Raw genomic sequence first — 23,598 nt, 5'->3', positions numbered from 1 at the left:
AACCAGCAGCATTCAGTGGTAGCGTGAGGCAGACCCTAGGAGTGGTGGGATAGTAGGGTTATTGGATAAGAGGTTGGGTGGGCTTTGGAGACAGACAAAATACTGGCTCTGTCCAACTGGCAGTGTGATCTTGGGCAAGCCGTTTCACCTCTCTGAGCTTCCATTTCCTCCACTATGAATTAGGAATAATAATATACCATACAATTCTCACGAGCATGAATTGAGAGGATATATGTGTGGCAACAACTACTGCTTGGCTGGCTGGCACTTGGCTGACTCTAGGTCAGCCTTCCCCACCTGGGGGCTTCTGGGGCTAAGGTATGTTATGTTGTTTTGTTTTGTTGTTTTGTTTTGTTTTGGAGATGGGTACTGTCTGTGTCCTATGTTGGCTTCCCATTTCCTGAACTCAGACACATCTAGGCAGACCTAAGTCTCCTACCTCCTCTTCTGTCCCCGCTCACTGAAACAGGCACTCAGTCCAGGATGCAAAGCAGATCTCCTGCCCCAGAGCAGAAGAGACCTCAAGTGAAAAAGAAATGTTCCAAACCTTTCCAACACTGGTCACAGGAACCAAAGTACCTGCAGACCCTGGGTTTGCAGAGCAGCTGGCTCCTGACCTGGTGTCTCTCCTAACTTGGATATGAGATGGGGATTCTGTAGTCCAAGTGCCCGCAACCCCAAATAGAGGCCAGGCCAGGGTCAGACCCAGGCTGCCTGGCCACTGGGCAAAGAGCCCTCAGGAAGGCCAGAGGAAACCTTGCAACTCCTAAAGTTGTGCAAAAACTCCTTTACATGCATGTCTCTTCCAAACTCTGGCTTAAATGATGTTCAAAAGTTCTGTTGTAAAAAGGGGCCATGCACTCTTTTAAAATTATACCTATTGATTTTCATGTGATTATAAATGATAAAAGATTGGAAAGCACAGAAAATTTATACAGAGAGATTAAAATCAAGCATAAGCCTTGCCCCTAGAAATCAAAACTATTAATGTTGTGGTGAATTTTCTTCCAGCTATACTTATGTTAGCACACTTACATAAACTGGGATCATAATTATATCATTTTATATCCCGATTTTGTCACTTAAACTACCTAGAGACATTTTCAATATGGGCTCTTAAAAGACACAAAACCATTATATCAGACGCTGTCTGTAAAACTCACAGGTTACTGAGAGTCATGGTATTCCTACAAGTGGTATTGTGCATTTAAATGTGTTGTTCTCAGAAAACTGGTAGGAGAGCCCCTTTCACTCTTCTTAAAGTGCATGTAACAGTAAACTCTCTTCTTTAGCTTGGAGAGCATCTAGAGAAGATACTTTTGCATTCTCAGCAAAGAGGCACTGTATGGTATTTTCCTTTTTCACTTTCTCATATCTCCCTGATAAGGGGAAAGCTTCGAAAATTCACTGCTGGAAAAATATCTTGCTTGACAAAGTGTGCAGCTGAGGGAAAACCTCCAGAAAGAAGTGGTATGGCAGGAAGAGAGCCCTGGACTTCAAATGGAAGACAGCTGGATTCCTGTGTCAAGTCTGTCATTGTGGTCCTGAGATCAAATAACACCCACCACCAGCCACCTCAAAGGACCAAAGGGCTGCGTAGACTAAATGAGACTCTGTATGCGAAAGTGCTTTGTCAATAGTCAAATACACTGCAGGGAAATAACCGCTAAGTCACGTTGTTGTGGCTGGTAACAGCATTGTTACTCCTGTTGCTCAGCCAGCTTGAACTACGCACGGCACGCCCTGAGAGGGGCAGCATCCAATAGTGCAAAAGCGTGGACTCTGCAGCCATGCTGCACCTCCTCGTTTGGCCAAGTTATTTAGCCTCTCAGTTTCTTCATCTGTAAAATGGGATGATGATAATACACCTACTTCATAGGACACTTGACAGATTAAAATAAGTTAATTTACACAAGATGCACAGAACAATACCTGGCACTTCATATACACTCCACAAGAGGAGCTTTAAAATGTTGGACTAGCAGTCTCCGTCATTCTCCCTAGAAAGCTATGTATGCCCCCCACCCCGGCCCTGCTCAGGTTTGGCTGGCACCCTCCTACCTTTTCAGCATCCTGCTCGAAGAGCCGCAGCTGGAAGCACTGGTCCAGTTTGAGCTTGCGCACGTGCCACATCTGGTGCAGGTGCTGCCGGGTGGAGTGCAGCTTGTCCAGGAGGCTGGTGATCTTGGGCACCAGGCTCTGGAAGTCGGCGCTGCCCGGGATGCAGTTGCGCCCTGAGAAGCCGTCGCTGCAGCGGATGCACTGAAGCAGCCGCTGCCCCTCCCGGTCCAGCTCCTCCACAGGGGCCTTGAGCACCTTCTTCTTGAGCTGTGTGTGCTCGTCGATGAGCCGCCGTGAGCCCTCCACGTCCACGGGGAACTCCTTGCGGGCTAGCATCTCCTGCAGGTCCTCGAGGCGCGAGAGCAGATGCACGGCACTGTTGAAGAACTCCTCCAGGGAGAGCCGCAGCTCGATCCACTCCTCGTGGTTATAGTCCAGGGAGCCGTCAAACTCCTCTGTCAGCTGGGAGGGGTCCACCAGCTTCGTGAGGCCCTCCACGGACACCATGCTCGTCTGGGATGGGCAGACACAGAGAGGGAGACTCAGTGATGCTGGGGCAAGTCAGGGGAAGACCCCAGGGCAGCCATAGGCAGAAGAGAGAAAGTCAAGGGGAAAGGCCAAGATAAGTCCATATAATAATGACCACAGCTTGCCTGAGAAAGGGCAAATGGGAGAGCAGGTAGCCCCCTGGTCAGCTAAGATCAGCAGTTTCAAAAGACCGGCTTACTGGTTCAAAGAGCCTCTCCGCCTGCTCACCATTTGCCATTGAAGGGAAGACTGCCTTTATGTTCCTACTGCCCTCATCTTCCTCCTTCCCATCCCCAAGTCTGACACAACACGGCTCAGGATGCTAGAATCAGAAGCTGGAAGAACAGACTGAATCTAATTTTAGGGGGTCTAGCTCTCAATAGCTTTAAAACCTAGGATATCCTCATGGTTGGATTAAGCAGTGTGGGTCAGTCTTGGGCTGCAAGGGTCTCAGAGGCGATCTTCCTGCCTCTTCCCACAAGCAGATGCCCTTCTCTGATGCAGTGAACAAACAGGGCTCGGGGGACAGGGAGCCTGGGCCCTTGGCTTTCCCTGAGCCCCACAGCCTCTTGGAGAGCAGAGCGGAGAATGTTTGTCTCCAGGACACAGAGCAGCAAATGACGGCACAGCAACCACCCCGACGTACCAAGAAAGATTGTTTCTTTCCTACAGGATTTCTTGATTCTCTCTCCTGGAGAAGGAGAGGCTACTAGAGAAATCTCTGGATTCAGGGTCCAACCCTACACTTACTAATTGCGTGAACTGGGCAAACCAAGTTCGCAGAGCCGTTGTTTCGTCCTCTGTATAATGGAGATAATGCTTTTCTCCTAGGGCTGTGCTGGAATTAAACCTGACGGTGTGTAAAGCACCGAGGGCACCAGCATGGAGCACGTGCTCAGTCCCTGTGAGTGCTCATCAGGATGATCTGAAGGCTGCATCCTTACTGGAACCCTTAAAAGCAGTTCGTCTCCCTCTGTCTTGCTGCTCTCTGAGCATCGCCTCCTCGTCTCCCTTTCCCTTCTATCTCCTTCCAAAGGCACAGGAAGGAGCTGCCTGTGTCTGAAACAGGGGTTCTCAAACTCATCAGATACCCTTGGGGAGTTTAAAAAAACACTGATGCTCAAGCCCCACCCCCAGAAACTCTGATTTAGTTAGCCTGGACTGGAGCTTGGGCATGGGTAATTTTAAAAGCTCCTAATGTGCAACCAGTGACACAAGCCTCTGCTGATCTAGATCCCTGCAACTCAAAATGCAGCCCTCAAACCAGCAACACTGGCACCACCTGGGAGCTTGTTAGAAATGCAGGATCTCAGGCCCCACCTAGACCTTCTGAGTCAGGATCTGCATTTAACAAGATCCCCAGGAGAATCTGTGCATTAAACCCTGAAAAGCCCTGTGTTAGAGCCTTTTCCCCTTTGAATTTGGCTCAAAGTTTACCACTTCCAGGAAGTCTCCCGTGATTATTCACTAATTATTCATTAAGTATCTGCCATTGAACAAGCCTGGACTCTCATCTCTGTAGCACCTACCATCTCGGTCTGCACTAAGTACTGCATCTGCTCTTTATAAAACACTACGTCATAAATATTCTTCCGAGTTGGAAGCCCCCACCTCTGTCTCCTGCTCTTCTTGTTTAGGAGGCAAAGACAAGCGTGCTCAATTTGGGGTGAAGGAGGTGCAGGGAGATGGGAAATGCTGGGCAGCTAGGCTGAAGCAAAAGTTTCAAGACTTGGAAAGATTGTTTCCCGTCGCTTCAGCTAATAAATTTATAGGCCTGTTGTCACCGCTTCTGTATAAACAAACCAAAAATACACAAAGCATTTATTTCCCTACAGGACTCCTAGCATTGGGAAGGGTTCTGGGGGAGCATGAGAGTTAACTGTTCTTACACCAAGTCAAATTTCTCATGTTATTTACACAGAGAACTGCCTCTCAGGTGGTCAGGTTGCTGTGCTCAAATCACAACCTGTTGGGGCCACCACCCCACACAAAGGCGCTCCCGGCCCCTAGGGACAAACGTCTGGAATGAGAAGTTGCTGTTAGATTAAGAGCAGGTCTGCCTTTCCAACACACACATACACAGGGTTCGTCCTCTTGCAGATGGGGGCCAGAGTTCTGAGAAAGGAGAACAGCTCGGATCTGGCTGGAACAAAGGTTCCTAAATCATTGATTTAATGTGTTGTCATTAAAAATTCTCAGGGGACACATATGGCCTCTAGAAAAATCTAGTTAAAAAACATGTTTTCTCTGAGTATAAAAGTAATACAAAATTGTCAAAAGAAAGTAGAAAAACATAATCCAGCCACCTCAAATAAAGCACTGTTAACCATTTTCATGTATCTCTCAGCCTTCCTCTAGATCTACTACACTCTTAAAAACCAATTTCAGATTATATTGCCCATACTGCTTTATAAAGTCTTTTTCTTTCCTAAATTAAAAAAATTTTTATTTATTTTTTAAATTTATTTTTGGCTGCATTGGGTCTTCGTTGCTGCGCTTGGGCTTTCTCTAGTTGCGGCGAGTGGGGGCTGCTCTTCGTTGAGGTGTGCAGCCTTTTCACTGCAGTGGCTTCTCTTGCTGTGGAGCACGGGCCCTAGGCGCGTGGGCTTCAGTAGTTGTGGCACGTGGGTTCAGTATTTGTGGCGCACGGGCTTAGCTGCTCCGTGGCATGTGGGATCTTCCCAGACCAGGCTCGAACCCGCGTCCCCTGCATTGGCAGGTGGATTCTTAATCACTGCGCCACCAGGGAAGCCCTATAACTTGTCTTTTTAAAAACAATATATCATGTGCATTTTGCAATGACACTTGTTCTAAATATGATTTTTAATGGCTTCATAGTATTTGTGTATTAATGTTGCCAAAATTAATGGATATTTAGGATATGAACTATACATATGTGCATGTATACATATGCATATATATAAATATTTGTGTATACATATGTGTATATTATTGCAAAAAACACTGTGATGAATATCCTTATAGACATTCTTTGTTTATAGTTATCATTAGTTCTTCACCTTTCTGTTTTAATTTTTATATTAAAAATATTTTCCTAGAAGGAGAATTGAGAGATCACTGGATATAAACTCTTTTTAAGGCATTTGACCCAAATTACAAAGCTGCCCCCCAGAAACAACTGCTCTGATTTATACTCACCAGTAGTAACAGGACTGCCTAATGACTCTGTGCCCTTGGGACAATCGCATGAGCCTCTTATTCCTTCTGAGACTCTCACTGGCAAGGCCACAGTGGCCAAGGAATCCTGAATTACCAGCCCCTGACATGTTGGGGACGGTAGGAAGGTGGAGAAGTGCAGGTGAGAAATGGGTGGGTAGCAGAAGGGGAAGGAAAACGGGAGCTAAGAGAGAGGTCGGCCTCACCTCGAAGATGAATTTGGAGCTGCCAAAGTTGGTCTTCTGTTTCTGCCAGAAGTTGTCGGGTTTGATGATGAGGGCCACATGGATCTCGGCTGGAAAGGCTTCCTGCAGCGTCTTGAGGAGGGGCTTGATGAGGTCCCACTTGGAGCCCCGCATGTCGATGATGACGGTGAAGCCACGTTTGCACACGTCCTCACTGTGGGGGAGGTCAGAGGTCAATCACGGTCACTCTGGGCCGCTGAGACTTTGGAGTACACAGTCAAAAAGCATCTGGAAACCTGCATTCCTCTTTATCTGGACCAACCTTCCAACTTCACGCCAGGTCTCCTGGCTGCCTTGCAATCCAACTCAAAATGTACTGCCTCAGAAAACCTTTCGAGATTAACCCCATCTGACCAAGGGCACCTGCCTTCTCCCAGCACTTAGCAAGTAACTCAGCTTTCCCTGTAGTCAAATGCACTTGTTGGGACGTTTACAGTTTCGGTATTCACTATTATGTTTGATTTTCCTTTAATTCTTGTCTCTCTCTCTTGCTCCTGGGTTGAATCATATTTTCTCCATTTGAATACAAGCTCTCTAGAGTCAGGGATGCTGCTGCCCTTAGATTTGCGATGGAAAGTCCTTGGCATGAACGCTGTCCTTCCCTGGGCCCACATCAATGGCAGCCACTGCTATGCTTTACCACTGAACACAACCTGGACCAAAGAATCTTTTTCAATAAAGGGGTCTAGGCCAATTCTACCAATTGATTAGAGATGGTACACAAGGTATTGATAACATCATTGTATTTAAGATGTATTACTTGTAGTTCAAATTGTATGTCAACTTTGAAAAACTCAGGTTGCCGAGCCATGCTGATTACTCTCAGATGGCCAAGGGTGGGACTGATTAGAACGGTAGATGTGGTCCCATTGTCTCATGTACTTCCATTATAAGAGTCAGGGTATGAAAAGGTACATTTCAGGAAGTTAAGACGGGGAAACTACTCTTGAAATCAAGGCCAGATGATGTGACAGTGATCAACTTGAAAACCAGAAACTAATCAGGCTAAGTGAATCAAGATGTTGCTACATAACTTATTAAGTAGCAAAGTTTATTTAAACACTTGGACTTTATAAGTCCTAAGAATTGAAAGAAAAAAAAAACAACAAAGATCAAAACAGTTATAACACCTCAATTTGGAAGAAAGTCTATGTTTTGGTAGTTAGAGGGCCTTCCTTCTATCCTTCATTTATTTAACCTGTGTATTTATTTTCTAACTCAAAATAGACTTTGGTTAATTCACATGTTTATATAAATACTGGTGTAGCATTTCCTTAGGTTGTTTGGCTTAATTTCCTATTACCCAGACTGTACTAGCTTAAAGCCCTGTGCATGTTGCATGCCCCATAGTCGTGCACCACCACCTACCAATGGCTTACAGGTACTGGAGGTAAGGCCACAATGGGAGGATTTAGGCTACAAAAGGAAACAAAACCCTGTTTCAGGCTTCATTCTCAAATCTCAGCCAGTGATGAAAATGTCACAGACTTTTGAAGACACCACAGCTCCTGTGATTGTGTGAGTGTCTCAAGCATAAGGCAGCTTATTGGGCCTCCCAGTAACACAGGAAACTCCCCAGGTGAGGAGAGACACTCTTTCCATTTCTTCTTGTTGACACAAAGGATTAGACTCAGCAAGGGGGAAAGCTGAGCCTTTTGTTTCTCCACAAATCCTATATCCCAAAGGAAAGGAGTTATCTCTTCTCCTTCTCTGACACTTATTGAGTCAGTAAGTGGCCAGTCGTCCATAAATAATTCTCTCTACCTTATTGTCTGAAAGCGATGTGCCTTTTTATTAAATTACAGAATTTCTTTCCCATTGTGAGAAAACACCCAGTAATTATAGAAAAGTTAGAATATTCAAAAATCTGTATAAGAGATACTAATGGGGCTTCCCTGGTGGCGCAGTGGTTGAGAGTCCGCCTGCCGATGCAGGGGACACAGGTTCGTGCCCCAGTCCGGGAGGATCCCACATGCCGCGGAGCGGCTGGGCCCGTGAGCCATGGCCTCTGAGCCTGCGCATCCGGAGCCTGTGCTCCGCAACGGGAGAGGCCACAGCAGTGAGAGGCCCGCGTACCGCAAAAAAAAAAAAAAAAGAGATACTAATGGTGGGGATTTATAATCCTCAGGCCTATTTCCTTCCAGTCTTTTTTGTACATGTCATTTGTATACCATATAGTGTTCTACCTTTCATTGTAACACAATTTTTTCTCATGTCTAACATTTCTTTGAAACAGTTACATTTAATGACACATAGTCCATCCAATACCTACACCACAGCTTTTTAAATCATCCTCATTATTGCTTTACAGGGCACATCAGCTTATATATCTACCAGCAATGCTGAGAGTACCCCCCACTGCCCCTTTACTGTATCCTCATCAGCACTGGTCACTGAATTTTTTAAATTTTTGCCAGTTTTCCAAGAAAAATATGGCATTACATTTAAATTTGCATTTCTTTGATTACTGGCTATAGCTTATTGGCCTATAAGAATTTCTTCTGTGACTTACCTGACCATTTCTTTTATCTCTTTTTCTATGGCAGTTTAATGGCTTTTCTCACTGAGCTTAGTTTCATTTAGCCTGACTCACATTTGTTGCACACACACTTATGCCAGGCACTGCAATGGTAACTGTGGGTCTTCCCTTCCCTTAGAGATGACCGACTTCCTTGCTTACCTGCTCCTCAGGCTCCATCGCTGTTACCATAATTGTGCTGACATGACGAAACCCCGTCCCTAACAACAAAGAGTCACTGTTGCTACCAAGAGCTGGAGCTTGACTATCCCAGTATCTAAATGTGGTCATCAGGAATAGCTTACACTCTATTAACGAATGAATTCTGACAACTAAAAGAGAAATAAGGTACTAAATACTCTCTAGGAAGTTCTCACTAGCTCAGGAGATGGGGAAAGAGGCCCAGGGGCTGAATGCTGAGAGATTACCTACCTAATTGGCATCTTTCTGTGAAAACAGCTAATCTACCAAGGTGCTTTCTGTGTTTGGTTTGAAACAAAGAACATAGCTGGAGGAAGGAAAAGAACTTTTTTTTTTTTTTTTTGGCAGTACGAGAGCCTCTCACTGTTGTGGCCTCTCCTGTTGCAGAGCACAGGCTCCAGACGCACAGGCTCAGCGGCCATGGCTCACGGGCCCAGCCGCTCCGCGGCATGTGGGATCCTCCCGGACTGGGGCACGAACCCGTGTCCCCTGCATCAGCAGGCGGACTCTCAACCACTGTGCCACCAGGGAAGCCCAGGGAAAAGAACTTTTTATCACATACTTATTGTGCCAGGGATGGTGGTTGGGCACTTGACATATGTTATTTCATTTTATCCTCATGATGGATAAACTTGGCATGGTTATCGCCATGTAAGAGATGATGACACTGAGGCACAGAATTTGCCTAAGGTCACATGACTGGTAAGTACCTAGCACAGAGTCAAAACCAGGACCACTGACTCCAAAAGCCCAAGCTCAGGTCACTGTATAATGTGACCCACGATGTTGCCACCACGTGTGGTGTTTTTGTGACTGGGTGTGGGGTGAAGGGTCATGATAAGGGGACGAGATTAGGGAGCTCATAGGAGATGGGGGAAATTAGGGCAAAGAATCCAAGTGGATGACCTCCACTCTGCAGTCTGCACAATCACAAAATCATAAAAGCAAAAGAGCATGGCATATTCAGAAAGTTCAAGTAATTCACTTTGGTTTAGGCACAGGGGCGAGAGGCAGAAAGTGATGAGGAACTGCTGTCTGAATGCTTCAGAGAGCCCTACTCTGGGCTCCGACCCTCCTCTTGCACACCCTCCCCCCAGGGAACGAGGACACTTGACAGAAAGAGACCATGCTGCCCCCATCCTTTTCGAGACCAAGTTCCTTGTACCTGAAACCCTAAAATCCCCAGCTCAAAGGTCTTTACCTACTTCCTTGGCCCATGTGTGCCTCTCTCCCAAGTCCAATTCCTCAAGGGTAAGGAACACCACCAGTATGAGCACCTCGGCCTGAGGGGCGGCAAAGAGCTGCTGTTTGTAAGGATGTGGCTAAAACATGTATGTGCGAGCCGGGTGTCCACGTGCATGCATGAGGACCCCCGCAGTGGGAGAGAGCTGGGCTGTGAGAAGGCGGGCAGAGCACGAGCTGAAGGCAGAGCTCCTTGGACTGCCGAGTCCTAGCATGGGACTCAGGAGTCCAACAAACCTGAATCTGAAGCTGGCCTCCTAGGTCGCTGTGAAGATATGTTTGTCAAGGTGGTAGGGGAGAACACATTTTATCTAACAGTTCGTTAGCTTGCTGTATTAATTTTCAATATTTAGACATAGGGTATGTGGGTTTCCATTTGTACTCCTGCCCTGCCCGGGCATTGCAATGGTAGAAGCAGGGCTTCCAGAGAAGAGGCAGGAGTGGAAGCAGGCCTCAAGTCAGGACGCTTCTTGTACCATGGCAGAAGCGGCACATTTATCCTAAGGGCAATCAGGAACCACTGAAGGGTGTCATTCAGGGATGGAACATGAGCAGGTGATTTGGGAAGATTACCCTGCAGCTGTGCAGAGGGAGAGTAAACCAGGGTCAAGCAGCCTGAGCGGGAGAACAGAAGCAGAGAAACCTCCTCCTTTGGACTAAAATGCCTTTTAAGTGAAGTCTTCCTTGGGCCACCCGATTTATAGCTGCAGCCATCACCTAGCACTCCCTACCTCCCTTCCCTGATTTATTGGTCTCCTTAGCACTTAGTACCATTGGGGTCATGTATTTTACTTATTCATTTATTGTCCATTTTCCCTCACTGGAAAGTAACCTCGATGAGGGCAGGGCTGTTTGTACTGATTTCACTATCCAGTGCCCACAGTGCCTGGGCCCGGCTAAGACTCAATACACTGAGGAAGGAGGAGTGGTAGTTAAGGGTATGGAATCTAGAGCCAACCCTCCTCGGTCTGAATCCCAGCTCCATCATTTACCTATCAAGAAACCTTAGGCAAGTTACTTTTAACCTCTGTGCTGTAAAACGTGAATAACAGTAACTACATTACAGGGTTACTTTAGAGGTTAAGTTTGTTAATACACATAAAGCGCTTACAATGGTGCTGGGCACGGTTCTGTACTATGTGAGTCTTAGCTGCTGGAGGAGACATAGTTGGTGTCCCCCCAAGGGCCACTTTATTGACCACCGTGCCCAGCCCCCAGCTCCATAAGTGTTGCAGCAATCAGTTTATGCCTGAGACCATGTCAGGAGACTTACCTTTGGCTGATGGGTGCACTTTTCCAAAAGATGCCTAGGCAGTTATACCCCCACCCCAGGGGGGGCCAATGCTTCTCTTATACAGGAGTGTCTTTCCCTCAAGGTGGGGTAACTCTGAAGTGTGACTTATGCTCCAGAGCCTTCTTACTCCCCCAGTCAGTCTCCAGCTAGACTTCACCTGAGACCACATCCTTGCTCAGTCCTGCCCCTTCCTACTCTGATCCTCTAACTCCCTTACGAGTCTTTCCTAAAGATCATGCCCTTAATAAATCATCTGTACCTGAATCCCTGTCTCAAGAAACACAGCCACAGTCATACATACATAAATTTCATACATATATGAAATTCTGAAGGCAATTTGAAATATAGTCTGGAGATTAAAAGAGGAATCTGGGTTGTAAATTGACTTGGGAGTCATACTGTGCCTGACACATAGTAGGTGTTCAATAACACTTGCTGAATGAATAAATCCACGAACTGTGGCAGTAGATAGGCACAGAAGTGGGTGAGATCACCCAGTGAAGACAAGTAAGATGAAAAGAATCTTCTTCTGAGTCCAGAATAGAACTGATGGGCATATCAATTTTAAGAAATGGGAGAAGAAAGGAGATGAGCCTGAGGAACAAATGCAGAGAAGTTAGATAAAACCGGGAGAGGAGTGGAAAAGAAATCACGGAGGAGAGGATTTCAAGGAGGAACTACAGCATCAAATGATGCAGAGAGGTAGGTCATTAGCTGAGATGAGAACTATTGCACTTAGCAGCTAAGAGGCCTTGGTCCGGTTGGTTAGGGCAGTGTCAGTGGGTGCTGGGGCAGGAAATGGGTGGAACAGGGAAGCAGTCTTCCTGGTTGGTCTCTGAGATGATGGGAGGAAGTGTCAAGATCATCAGAGGTGGCATTTGGCGCACACCCTCCCCTGGCCCTGTCTCCCTGACTCCAGAAACCACCAGGGTCCACACCCTGCTCTTTGGCTGCCCCCAGCCCCACAGAGGCTCCCCAGCCCCCTCTTCCCCAAGTCTCCATGCCCCCAGACCTCCCTTCCTCTCACTCAGTGTGCTCACATGGGGAGCAGTTGCAGCAAACCAATTTACACTGGAACATAACTAACAGGCAGCCTTCCTTTTCCCTTTGGGTTATTGACCTTTTCAGTGATATTTCTTAGCCCAAATTAAATTTTCAGGGGCAGAATTTACATTGTGTATGGTGAGGATGGGAGCACAGAAAGGTGAGGATTAGAGCAGCAGGCCTTCGAACCCACCTAAGGAGGGGAAAGGAGCGTGAGCGACCCTCTCCATCTCCCATGTCCCCTGATTTAGAGAGAGGCAGCCACTGCACCATTCCCCCTGCCCCACTAGCTTCCCGACTGGGGCTTGAGACCTGGGCTCCCTTGGCCAGCTTCTCACCCTTTGTGATAAATTACGGTCCCTTCCACCTGTGAGCTGCTTCATGGACTCTCAGGGGCTCTCGGGCCCAGGACATAATGTAGACTGAGTGACTGGATGATTGACCAGATAGTTCTTGTACTCAGTTCTATACCATTTACTCTTTTGTTCATTACATCACTGGGGCTGTTTTCACTCAGCAAGCCCGTGCTACCTCAAAACAGCATTTGTGCCACTTCATGCCGATGCTTCTCAAACTTTACTGACTTTCTCATCACCTAGGACCCTTGTTTAAAATGATGATTTCAGCAACCCCTTTCAGATATTCTGATGAAAATCTGTCTGGGATGAGGCCCAGGAGTCTCCCTAGGGGATCCAAGGACAACACCTAGACTCTCATAGGTGTGGTTTGTGAGAGTTTAACGCTACACACTTTGTCTACATCAGATGAGGACCGGCATTCATAAACAGGAGGCAGCACACAACTGTGCAGTCAGAACAATGCTTGCAAGGTGGGCCAACAGCTTTGCTATACAGAAGTCTGTCAAAAATATTAGTGGGTTTCTCTCTCCATAGCCTCGTGCTCTCTTGAAGGGAGTCATTTATTGCAAGCCCAGGCTTGTGGGAGTTCTGGCCTTGCAGTGCATTTGTCTGGTTCTTTTTGCAAAGACCGAGCTCCTCCTCTGTGAGCCTAGAGAGACCTTCCCTGAAGGGCCTGGTGGCTGCCCTCCCCAACATAGCTGTCTATGCTCAACCAGATGCCCGCTGGAGATCTGCCTTCCCGAGCTTCCCTCTCTACTTCTTATCATACACCTGATCTGGCAGCCTCATTTAAACTTCTGGGCAAGTTCTGGGTGCCTCTCTGGGTCCCTGTGGGTCCTGCCCACATCTGATGCCCCAGAGTCATCTCCTGACCCACTGGGCTGAGAACTCTGTGAGGATGGTCCCAAGTCTGGAGGGCCTCCATGGTGGACAATGAGGAACCAATGAATAGGCATGTCATCCCTGACCCTCTGCACTCCTAGAGGCCCCCCCGCCCATGCTAGCAGAGATCACAATTTAGCAGCCCATCGTTAAACCCAGTCCCCCAAAGTGGTTTTATTAGATACAGTTGTTACTGTGGTTTATGACACTTTCAAGTGCCTTTGGGGGAAGCCTTCAGTGCCTTCATTCACATACTCACCTGACCTGTCTGCCTGCTGGCCTGTGGATCTGCCTCCTCTGTCTTAGCTGCTGTTACTTCCCAGTCCTGTTTCACACATTAGAAGACTCAATGGCCCTAGCTCATGGAGCAGGGATTAAGGTACCAGTGTCTCGAGCTAAAGGTTGCTCTGGACAGCAGGGCAGAGCACCTGTTGGTGACAACCCCAGGCCAGGGCTTCAGCCTGGGTTACAGGTCTGGCCTCAGGGACCCAAGTACCACTTCCCTGCTCCCTCAGCTCCTCCCCAGGTTCCTGGCTCAGTGAAGCTCAGATCATCTCTCTGGATTCCATCCAGGCCACATCAGTGAACCACACTGGATACCTCCCATTATCATCTGGCTAAGGGGTCAGGTTCAAATGCCACCTTCTCCCTGGGGTCTTCCCTGATCTTCCCCTTGCCAAAACAAACAGCATATTATCCACACCTCTATTAACATCGTTATTAGTCCTGATGTTGTGTTATAGCCTCTCATCCCTCTATGCCTGTGGGCTTGCCCACCTCAACCCCACCTTTGCCTAGGCAACTTCTATCACAAAGCTCAACTCACATGCCTCTTCTTCCAAGGAGTCTCTCACTAATAGACCCCTGCCCCATCCCACTCCATCCTCACTGGGATAAGGGCTCTTCCCATGCACTGCCATAACCTTGTGCTTACTCTGCATGGCAGCTGTCATGTATGGGGTAACTACAGCCAGGCTCTGGCTGATCAATTTCTGTATCCCTTACAGAGATTTATATGCCTTCATGATGAGAGCCTAGTTATGAAGGGGCTTCATAAATAATATGGTATCATATAATAATATGACATAAATAATATGGTGTCCTATAACTATATTATGCATTAATTTATTCATCTAACAAATATTTATTGAGCACTTACTTTGTGGCTGGCCCAGTGCTAGGCACTAGAGTGGGAGAGATGGACACGAGACATTAGCTAGATAAAAAGAATAAATACAAATTGTGATAAGTCTTAACAACTTATCAGGTGGTCAGGCCACTATGAGGAGATGACATATAAACAAAGACCAAAACTATGAGAAGCACCTAGTTAAGGGAATGCTGTAGAAAGAATAACGCAGGCAGAGGGAACAGCCTATGCAAAGGTCTTAAGGTGGAAAAGAGCCTGTATGGGGGCTGATTCTCCATTACAGTACGGAAGTGGCGCGGTGAAGTCATAAGTGAGCAGGAGACCAGCAGCCAGACTTGGCTCTAAATCTTGAGGACCTCAAAACCTTAAGCTGGAGAGAAATATAAAATGAGAGCCAAACTTGGTGTGGCCATTTTTTTAAGTTAAAATTGGACATAAACATATATTAATGATAAAGCTAATCTTATTGAGCACACAAGAATCTATGCCTGCTAAGCGTGTTTTTTGTTTGTTTGTTTGTTTTGCGGTACATGGGCCTCTCACTGTTGTGGCCTCTCCCGCTGCGGAGCACAGGCTCCGGGCGCGCAGGCTCAGCGGCCATGGCTCACGGGCCCAGCTGCTCTGCAGCACGTGGGATCTTCCCAGACCGGGGCACGAACCCGTGTCCCCTGCATCGGCAGGTGGACTCTCAACCACTGAGCCACCAGGGAAGCCCTGCTAAGCGTTTTATATGCATTATCTTATTTATTCCTCACATGAAGCTCACAAGTAGCTGCTCTTATTATCCCACCCTACAGTTAAGGAAACTGAGGCCAAGAGCAGCTGAATAACTTGCTAAAGTCACCAGAAAAAGGTAAAATCATATTTGAATCTAGTCTGATTCCAGTATCTGTCATGCTACCTTGCCTCAGAGAGAAACGGAAAGCTTGAGCCTGAAGAAACGTTAAAGCTTACTCCTGCTAACCCTTCATTTCAGAGCCGAGGGCAGCAAATTCCAGAGGAAGGAATTTCCTCAGAGTCACACAGTTGCGTGGATGTTTTGGCCATTTGTGTCAGACATCCAGTTGTCAATCGCCAATTTCAGGTCTTCTATTAAGCCACAAGAACTTTGGAACTGAGACATCAAATAATCTGGTTTGGAGGCTCAGGGTATACTGTTTTGAGTGCTAAAGCTCCTTCCCCAGGAATGAGGAACATCCTGTTCACTCCAGCAGCACAGAGATGGCCTGACCCCATTTACCCCAAATCCTGTGATGCCATCTGAGATTTACCCCATACCTATGAATATCTGGCAGATTCTCACTTGAAACAGCTGCTGAAATAAATGTAACATCGATCCATCCTGGTGGCAGGTGGGGGAGCAGCGATCGACAATGAGCACCACGCCGGCAGACTAGGAGAGGGGGCAACAAGGGTTTCTGCTTAGTGTGTGCTGCTGGGGGCTGCTCAGTTGGTACTAGTTGCGGGGTACAGGGTGTCAGAATCCTAGTGTTGGGGGCCCGGGAAGCCCAGCACTTGGGCAGTGATGGAGCAGAAGCAGCTTTCAAATCAGACCTATTCACTAAGTAGTCCAGGGAAGGAGACAAACTGAACACTGGGGTAGAGGGCTGGACTAGTCGCTGAGGAGTGAGCGAGGGACAGCAAGGACAAGACAGATGGAGGACTTCCTGCTGCCCTCGTGCAGCAGGGCCCTGCCACACACAGCTCTGGCCCCCCAGGAGCAAAGAGGCCCAGCAATGCAGGATGACCTGGAGGGATGATGAAGAAGTCTTACTACAGTGTGCAGACAGTTTACCACAAGCAAACAGAAACCAGAAAACAGCAGAAGGAAGAGTAGCCCCAAGAAGTCGCCCACTTCGCACTTTCCCTAGAACTGCGCTGTACCCATGTCTCCCTGAAAACATTTTTTTTTTTTTTTTTTTTTTGGTGGTACGCGGGCCTCTCACTGCTGTGGCCTCTCCCGTTGCGGAGCACAGGCTCCGGACGCAGAGGCTCAGTGGCCATGGCTCACGGGCCCAGCCGCTACGCGGCATGTGGGATCTTCCCGGACCGGGGCACGAATCCATGTCCCCTGCATCGGCAGGCAGACTCTCAACCACTGCGCCACCAGGGAAGCCCTCCCTGAAAACATTTTATGAGCTGAATTCTCCATTCGGAATTTGAGGAACAAAACATGTCCTTGGAGTTCTGAGGAGAAAACGATGCCCTGACCCATTTGTGCCCAAGTTCTCATGCCATCCTCAGGCCATGGAGAGTCCATGGCTGTAGGGTCGAGATTTTCTTTCGATACTTTGTCCATCACACAGTTCTGTGTCAACGTGTTTTCTGCTCCTTCGTGCTATTCTTTTTTTTTTTTTTAACATCTTTATTGGAGTATAATTGCTTTACAATGGTGTGTTAGTTTCTGATTTATAACAAAGTGAATCAGTTATACATCTACATATATACCCATATCTCTTCCCTCTTGCGTCTCCCTCCCTGCCACCCTCCCTTTCACACCCCTCTAGGTGGTCACAGAGCACCGAGCTGATCTCCCTGTGCCATGCGGCTGCTTCCCACTAGCTAGCTATTTTACATTTGGTAGTGTATATATGTCCATGCCACTCTCTTACTGCGTCCCAGTTTACCCTTCCCCCTCCCTGTGTGCTCAAGTCCATTCTCTAGTCTGCATCTTAGCAGCTCTCTGCTGATTGCCCAAAACTGTACCACACCCACTTTCTTAAACACCCAGAAATCAGCAGGAGGTAAAGTGTTAAGACACATTAGCACCTGCTTTAAGCTTTCTACTGGTATAATCAGAAGCAGTAAAAACAAGCTGGAGGAGGCAGTGCCTTATAGAGAAATGAGCCACTCGAGGGAATGTTGTATGGTGAGTGAGTGAGAGTTCAGTCACGCAGACAGTCCTCAAACTCATCCTGCACAACGTGGAGGCTCCTGTTTGGCTGGATGCGGAATGGAGAAGCGGGGAGTTCAGAGGGGTGGGAGGGCTCCCATGCCTGTCCTGTACCTCTTGGCAGGCTCACACATGACTGTCCACCATCAGCTGGCTTTCGGTCGTGAGGCCATTCAGCTACCATCAAAGCCTCTTCAGGAACCATGTTAAGCCATCCAGAGGCTTTTGTATGTTTCGTTTCTTGTTTTTTTGTTTTGTTTTGTTTTACTGGAAGACACCCTCTGTCTACTTTTCCAGGTCATGATTATTCCAAACAATGTGTGTCTTTTCTACTCATTTAACAACACATCTTTTGCCTCTGTACCTCTGACCTGTGATACTGGGGCTGGGGGGCAAAGGTCAAAGCTGATCCTTTATCCTAGATTGAAGCCTCAATCCCTTCTCTGTAAAGTGGGGAGACTCTGACTAATTGGCCTGGGGTTTGGGCTCAGCATTGTTTAAAATTTCCCTGGTGGGCTTCCCTGGTGGCGTAGTGGTTGAGAGTCCGCCTGCCGATGCAGGGGACACGGGTTTGTGCCCCGGTCCGGGAGGATCCCACATGCCGTGGAGCGGCTGGGCCCGTGGGCCATGGCCGCTGAGCCTGTGCGTCCAGAGCCTGTGCTCCGCAGCGGGGTGGGGGTGGGGGGGCACAACAGTGAGAGGCCCGTGTACCGCAAAAAAAAAAAAAAAAAAAAAAAATTTCTCTGGTGATGTGAAAGTACAGTCATGGTTAGGTGCCACTACAGTAAAGGTTATGGAGATTTCCTTGCCCATTTCCAGGTCTAGGATCTCCCCCTTGCCTGTTCCCCACCCTCGACTTTACCAGAAGCAAACCCAACTCTTGCCCAGTCAGCATGCCAGGGAGACCGCACAATGGAGTCCAAGTTAGGAAGGTTTACATTTCCCACCGCTTTAAAGTCTGCTGCCTAATTCCACCCAAATGAAGCTGTCTAAACAAACAAATTTAAAAACTCTGATTGCAATTGTGCCAGGGACAAGGATGTGGCTGATTCTCTTTTGTATCACTGGACAGAGTGTGGTAAAGACTCAGGCCCCAAGATTATTCCTGAATCCCAAGTGTGGCCGTAAAGCAACAGGTCCGTGGCCTAAAAAACACAGCAGGACTTCTGCACCCAATACTGACTTGTGCTCAATGCCATCTTTAAATAAAACACTTTCTAAAAATCAAGAACCAAAAAAGCTCTGAAGGAACAAAGATTTGCCATCCTGCAGATAGTCAAAGGAGCATGCCACAGCCTGAAGGGAGCTCCCAAAGAGAGTTCCAGAAATGGGCCGGCTGATGCAGCACCAAGGTAAAAGGATGCAGCCTTCCAAAGGAAGGTTCCCATCAGGGCCAGCCTGGTCAGCTGCATATAACCCCTGGCATGTGTTAATCCACCAGGTTATTATCTTACAGTCTCACAGATTCTGAAATACAACTCCCATTCACCAAAGGAAGAGACCTGCTTTCTAAGCCAGACTGTCCTTGGGCAGGGCACTTGGCAAGGAGCTACTCTCAGCTAGGAGAAAAGGAGCTTGGAAACTCGGGAGAAGGCCCAGAACCATTGCTCCTAGAAGTCTGGGGTTGTCTGGCCAGAGAGGGCGGGTGGCTGGGATGGAAACTGACATATCCGTTCCCAACCTCAGCCTCCTGTCCTATTTCCCACCCTCCTTCACAGAGCGGTCTGTCCCTTCCTTCTAGGGCATTCAGAACATGAAACAGAAATGAAATGGAAACCAAAGCAGCGAGGGAAAGAAAGAACAGAAACCAAAACCCACAACCTCTCCACACAGCCTTCCCCCTGCCCTCCCCAGACCAGCCCCAGGGCCATGCTCCTCTGGCCTTCACCATCTGCCCCTTCTTTCCCATAGTCAGGCCAGGGGAAAGACCAGTCATCTTTTTTTTTTTCTTTTTTGCGGTACGTGGGCCTCTCACTGTTGTGGCCTCTCCCGTTGCGGAGCACAGGCTCCAGACGCGCAGGCTCAGCGGCCATGGCTCACGGGCCCAGCCGCTCCACGGCACGTGGGATCCTCCCGGACCGGGGCACGAACCCGTGTCCCCTGCATCGGCAGGCGGACTCTCAACCTCTGCGCCGCCAGGGGAGCCCCCAGTCATCTTTTTAACTGTAAAAAAATGTCATTATAATCACTGCTCATACATCTGTGAGTAGTAGACCAAAGATTGAATCCACATTCCAAAGACTGTAACCTGTCTAACCACAGTGTCTCAGTTACCCCAGCTATAGAACACAGGGAGCTTTTCCAAGGCCGGGAGACAGAGAAGAGAGAAGAGAGCTGACCCAGGAGAGGCTGTTGCAGTGTGCCGTGTGCCAGGGACACCTTGCTCGCTGCAATCCCTGTTGCCATCACACTCCTTCTCCTCCTCTCGCTGCATCCCCACCTCTCCTCACCCTCTCACGGGGATTCCCCCTTCTCCAGCTGGGCTCCGGTTTCCTAGCAGGGCAGGTGGAATCCTCATTAATAAACCGCACACTTCCTCCAGGAAACAATCTTTGGTCAAAACTGCCTGCGCACACCATCTCTCCTCCTCCTCCCTAAGTAACAGTCACGTTCTTGAGAGCCCGCTGCTATTTGCTTGCACACACAGACACATGCCCTAATAAACCACCAACGCAGACACCGCCAGTTGCCCTCACAGGCACCCTCGGGGCCAGGCCCGCTGGGCGTTGCCAACACAGGAGCTCCACTTCGCACAGAGCAGGAGATCTCACCCAGGAGCCAGCCTTCCTGCCTTCTGACACCAGTGAGGGTCCCTGTGATTTCCATGGTGGAAAACCCTGTGAAGGCTCAGGCACGGATGCAAACCTGAGAGCAGCAAGGGAGGTCAAGGAGAGCCAACGGAGAAACCTAAGGGAGGGGGACATGTTTGGAATTTAAACTAAACATGAAGGGCTCCAATGGGCCTTTGCCCACACCCACAGCTAGCTCAGAGGCCCTGAGAGCTTGTGGGTGAGTGGACAATTCCTCCATGTAAGACCCCAGGGAGGTCCTGACCCCACTGCATGCTGTTCTGGGGACCACCTGCTGGCCCACGGGTCCTGTCCATGTTAGGGGGAAGAGTGGGGTTACAGCAACCGGCCCCAGCAACAGCACTGGCCAGCTGGGTGGCCCTGGGCATCTCAATACACTCTCTGGACAGCATTCCACCCTTTTAAAGTGAAGGGGTTGGCCTGGCTGACCTCTACAATCCCTTCCTGCCTCAAGCTCCAGGATTCTAATCCATTTACTCTTAAAATTCAGTTCAGATTATACATCCAATAAACTATCTCTGATGACATCCACTGAACTACTATGCTTATTGAACAAATGCCTGGAAAACATTTAGTTCGTTTTCTCCAGTGGGTCCTAGAACCTCCACTAGACTGCAAGCTTTCCCAAGGGCAAGAACTGGGACCCCTCACTAGTCTGCAAGTTCAGCCTGACAAAACCAGAGGATTATTTGACCATTATCTCTAAGTTGATGTGTATGTAAGAACTAAACAATTGTCCCATCTATGCACAGAATTAAGTCTGGACCGATTTGCAGGCTCCCTAACGGAGCACTCCATCCTGGTCTGGGCTAGGTCAGGGGGAGGAGTGGTTCTTGCCTTCCTCCGGGTCCAAAACAGGGAATTTCTCTTCAGCAAATAAGTTCTGAAGACTGCGTTTCCTGCAAAGGAAAATAGCCTCCAGTCTGGAAATGAGAGGACAGTCTCTTCCGGGACAGGGAATCAGGGTGGAGAGTGTCACAGCACGAGATTCAGACCTTGCCTCGGGTACCAGGCCAAGAGGAGTTTCTGCACAAAACCTGGCACACAAATTGCTAGCAATGGAAACAGATGAAATTCCAGCTCAGGACTGCACGGAACATTCTGAGACAAGAGAGAGAAAAATGTATTGGTTTTAGGGTTTTTGAATAGTTCTCAAAACCAAGGCTGGTCCTTGCTTGACCTAGAATGAGGCAGGGGGCGGGGGGAGAGGAGGGAGGCTCTGAGAGAAAGGGAAAGAGGGAGTAGGACCATCAGGATGCATACTTGGATGATGTCAGTAAATGACTCAGAAAAACATTTGTCCTAGCTGAGTCACGGTGGCTCTGACCAAGTGCTCCTGTCTGGGTTCCGGAAGGAACAGGACTGGCTGTCACACTTGCTCAATTTAGAAACAGGAATACTTCTCCTCGGTGAGACAATTATTACATACTCAAGTATTAAACGTTATTTAATATTTACTACAGTTGTCTAGGAAAGATTATATTAAACCCATTTTGTAGTTGAGGAAAAATAATTGTCACTTAGTGATTACTTAAGTTTAAATGTTTCAATAAAAATTTGAAAAGTAAAGCCTAGAAAATCTAAGGTCTAGTGAGGAGAGAGCAGAATATTACCATTTGGAGCCTCTGACAAAACCCATCTGTATCTTCCAGGCAGCTGAGCTAATGTACTCCACTACTTGGTGGCAGCGTACCTAAATTGCCAGAAGTATACGTACGTGATAAAGGCAGTCTCAACAAAACTAAAGTATCATAACATGAAGTGTCAGCGTCCAATATATGCCGAAAAACATATACAACCCCAAACACCAGTGAGGGGCACATGATAGAACCTAACCAATGACAGGTGAAGAGAAATACAAAACATGCTGAAAATAATTACCTAATGGGGGAGGGAGAAACAACCCCAAATCTGGAACCCACCAAGTGAAAAACACATCCTCTTCCCCAGTGCCAGGCTGTCTCTCCAGTATCCATATTCAGGGAGCTCCCTCATTTCCAATATTCCAGCCAAATGAATCTGAACTAAATTTAAATCATCCTGATTCTCCAGCAAGAATTCCTGAAAGACCTGAATATACTGGGACTTACATCATCAGCAATGCTGAAGTTTACCTAATCTAAGTGGAACCAGAAACATCAGCTTCCTAATCAGCCTGTTGTTGGTGAGCCATAGACTCCAGAAGCCTAAACAAGAAAGTAAATGACCCCACCTAAGCTTTAGAGGCTCGTCCAACATTGCTGCCCAGAGACAAACTCCAAGGACACCCAACTTTCTCAGTGGAAGGCAGATAAGGACCTCAGTTCAGATAAGAGCAGAGGAGATTAACAACTACTTTGTGCCAAGCCAGGAACTAATTACACAACCAGCCAAGGAGCTGAAATACACCCAGAAGCAAAACTAAAGATCCACCAAGGGCAAAAAACAATTAAGTCTTTATAGATTTCTTATCAGATCTGAACTTTCATGTAGGGTCCCCTTTAACATCCCTATTAGTTTAGGCAAGTGAAAGGAATCCTACCCTGGAAGACCCCAAAGGGCAGGCCCTGTGGCCAATTCCTCTACTCTTTCAAATCCAGGGCCAGGTTTAGGCGCATAACATATGGCCCTAAATTAGGGTTCTTTTTTTTTTTTTTTTTTTTTTGCGGTACGCGGGCCTCTCACTGTTGTGGCCTCTCCCGTTGCAGAGCACAGGCTCCGGACGCGCAGGCTCAGCGGCCATGGCTCACGGGCCCAGCCACTCCGTGGCATGTGGGATCTTCCCGGACCGGGGCACGAACCCGTGTCCCCTGCATCGGCAGGCGGACTCTCAACCACTGCGCCACCAGGGAAGCCCTAAATTAGGGTTCTTTTTTTTTTTTTTTTTTTGTGGTACGCGGGCCTCTCACTGTTGTGGCCTCTCCTGTTGCGGAGCACAGGCTCCAGACGCGCAGGCTCAGCAGCCATGGCTCACAGGCCCAGCCGCTCCGTGGCATGTGGGATCCTCCCAGACCGGGGCATGAACCCGTGTCCCCTGCATCGGCAGGTGGACTCTCAACCACTGCGCCACCAGGGAAGCCCTAAATTAGGGTTCTTGATGATGGTAATGACAATCTTTGCACAGTAGGCTCTGGGCAGTAAGGAGCATATAAACTTAAATTTGGAGAAATATAAAGACTTGGAACTCTATGGCAAGACATACTGGAAGTATAAAT

At 48.0% G+C, this 23,598-nt stretch overlaps 1 protein-coding gene across 5 annotated transcripts in view; it reads right to left on the bottom strand.

Moving 5' to 3' along the window:
* LOC309806836 (kalirin) overlaps positions 1-23,598 on the bottom strand; it is a 465,266-nt gene that overhangs the window by 236,078 nt on the left and 205,590 nt on the right. For all 5 annotated transcript variants that reach the window (XM_082625795.1, XM_082625796.1, XM_082625797.1 and 2 more), the window contains exons 4-5: positions 5,973-6,165; positions 2,062-2,574 (exon numbers count right to left, since the gene is read on the bottom strand). In XM_082625795.1, coding sequence (XP_082481921.1) covers positions 2,062-2,574; positions 5,973-6,165 — 706 coding nt within the window. The remainder of the gene's footprint in view (positions 1-2,061; positions 2,575-5,972; positions 6,166-23,598) is intronic.

This window comes from Mesoplodon mirus (genome assembly GCF_964341445.2).
Source record: "Mesoplodon mirus genome assembly, chromosome: 6".
NCBI lineage: Eukaryota > Metazoa > Chordata > Mammalia > Artiodactyla > Ziphiidae > Mesoplodon > Mesoplodon mirus.
The sequence above is the reverse complement of the archived record's forward strand: the minus strand, read 5'-3'. Positions and strand labels throughout refer to the sequence as shown.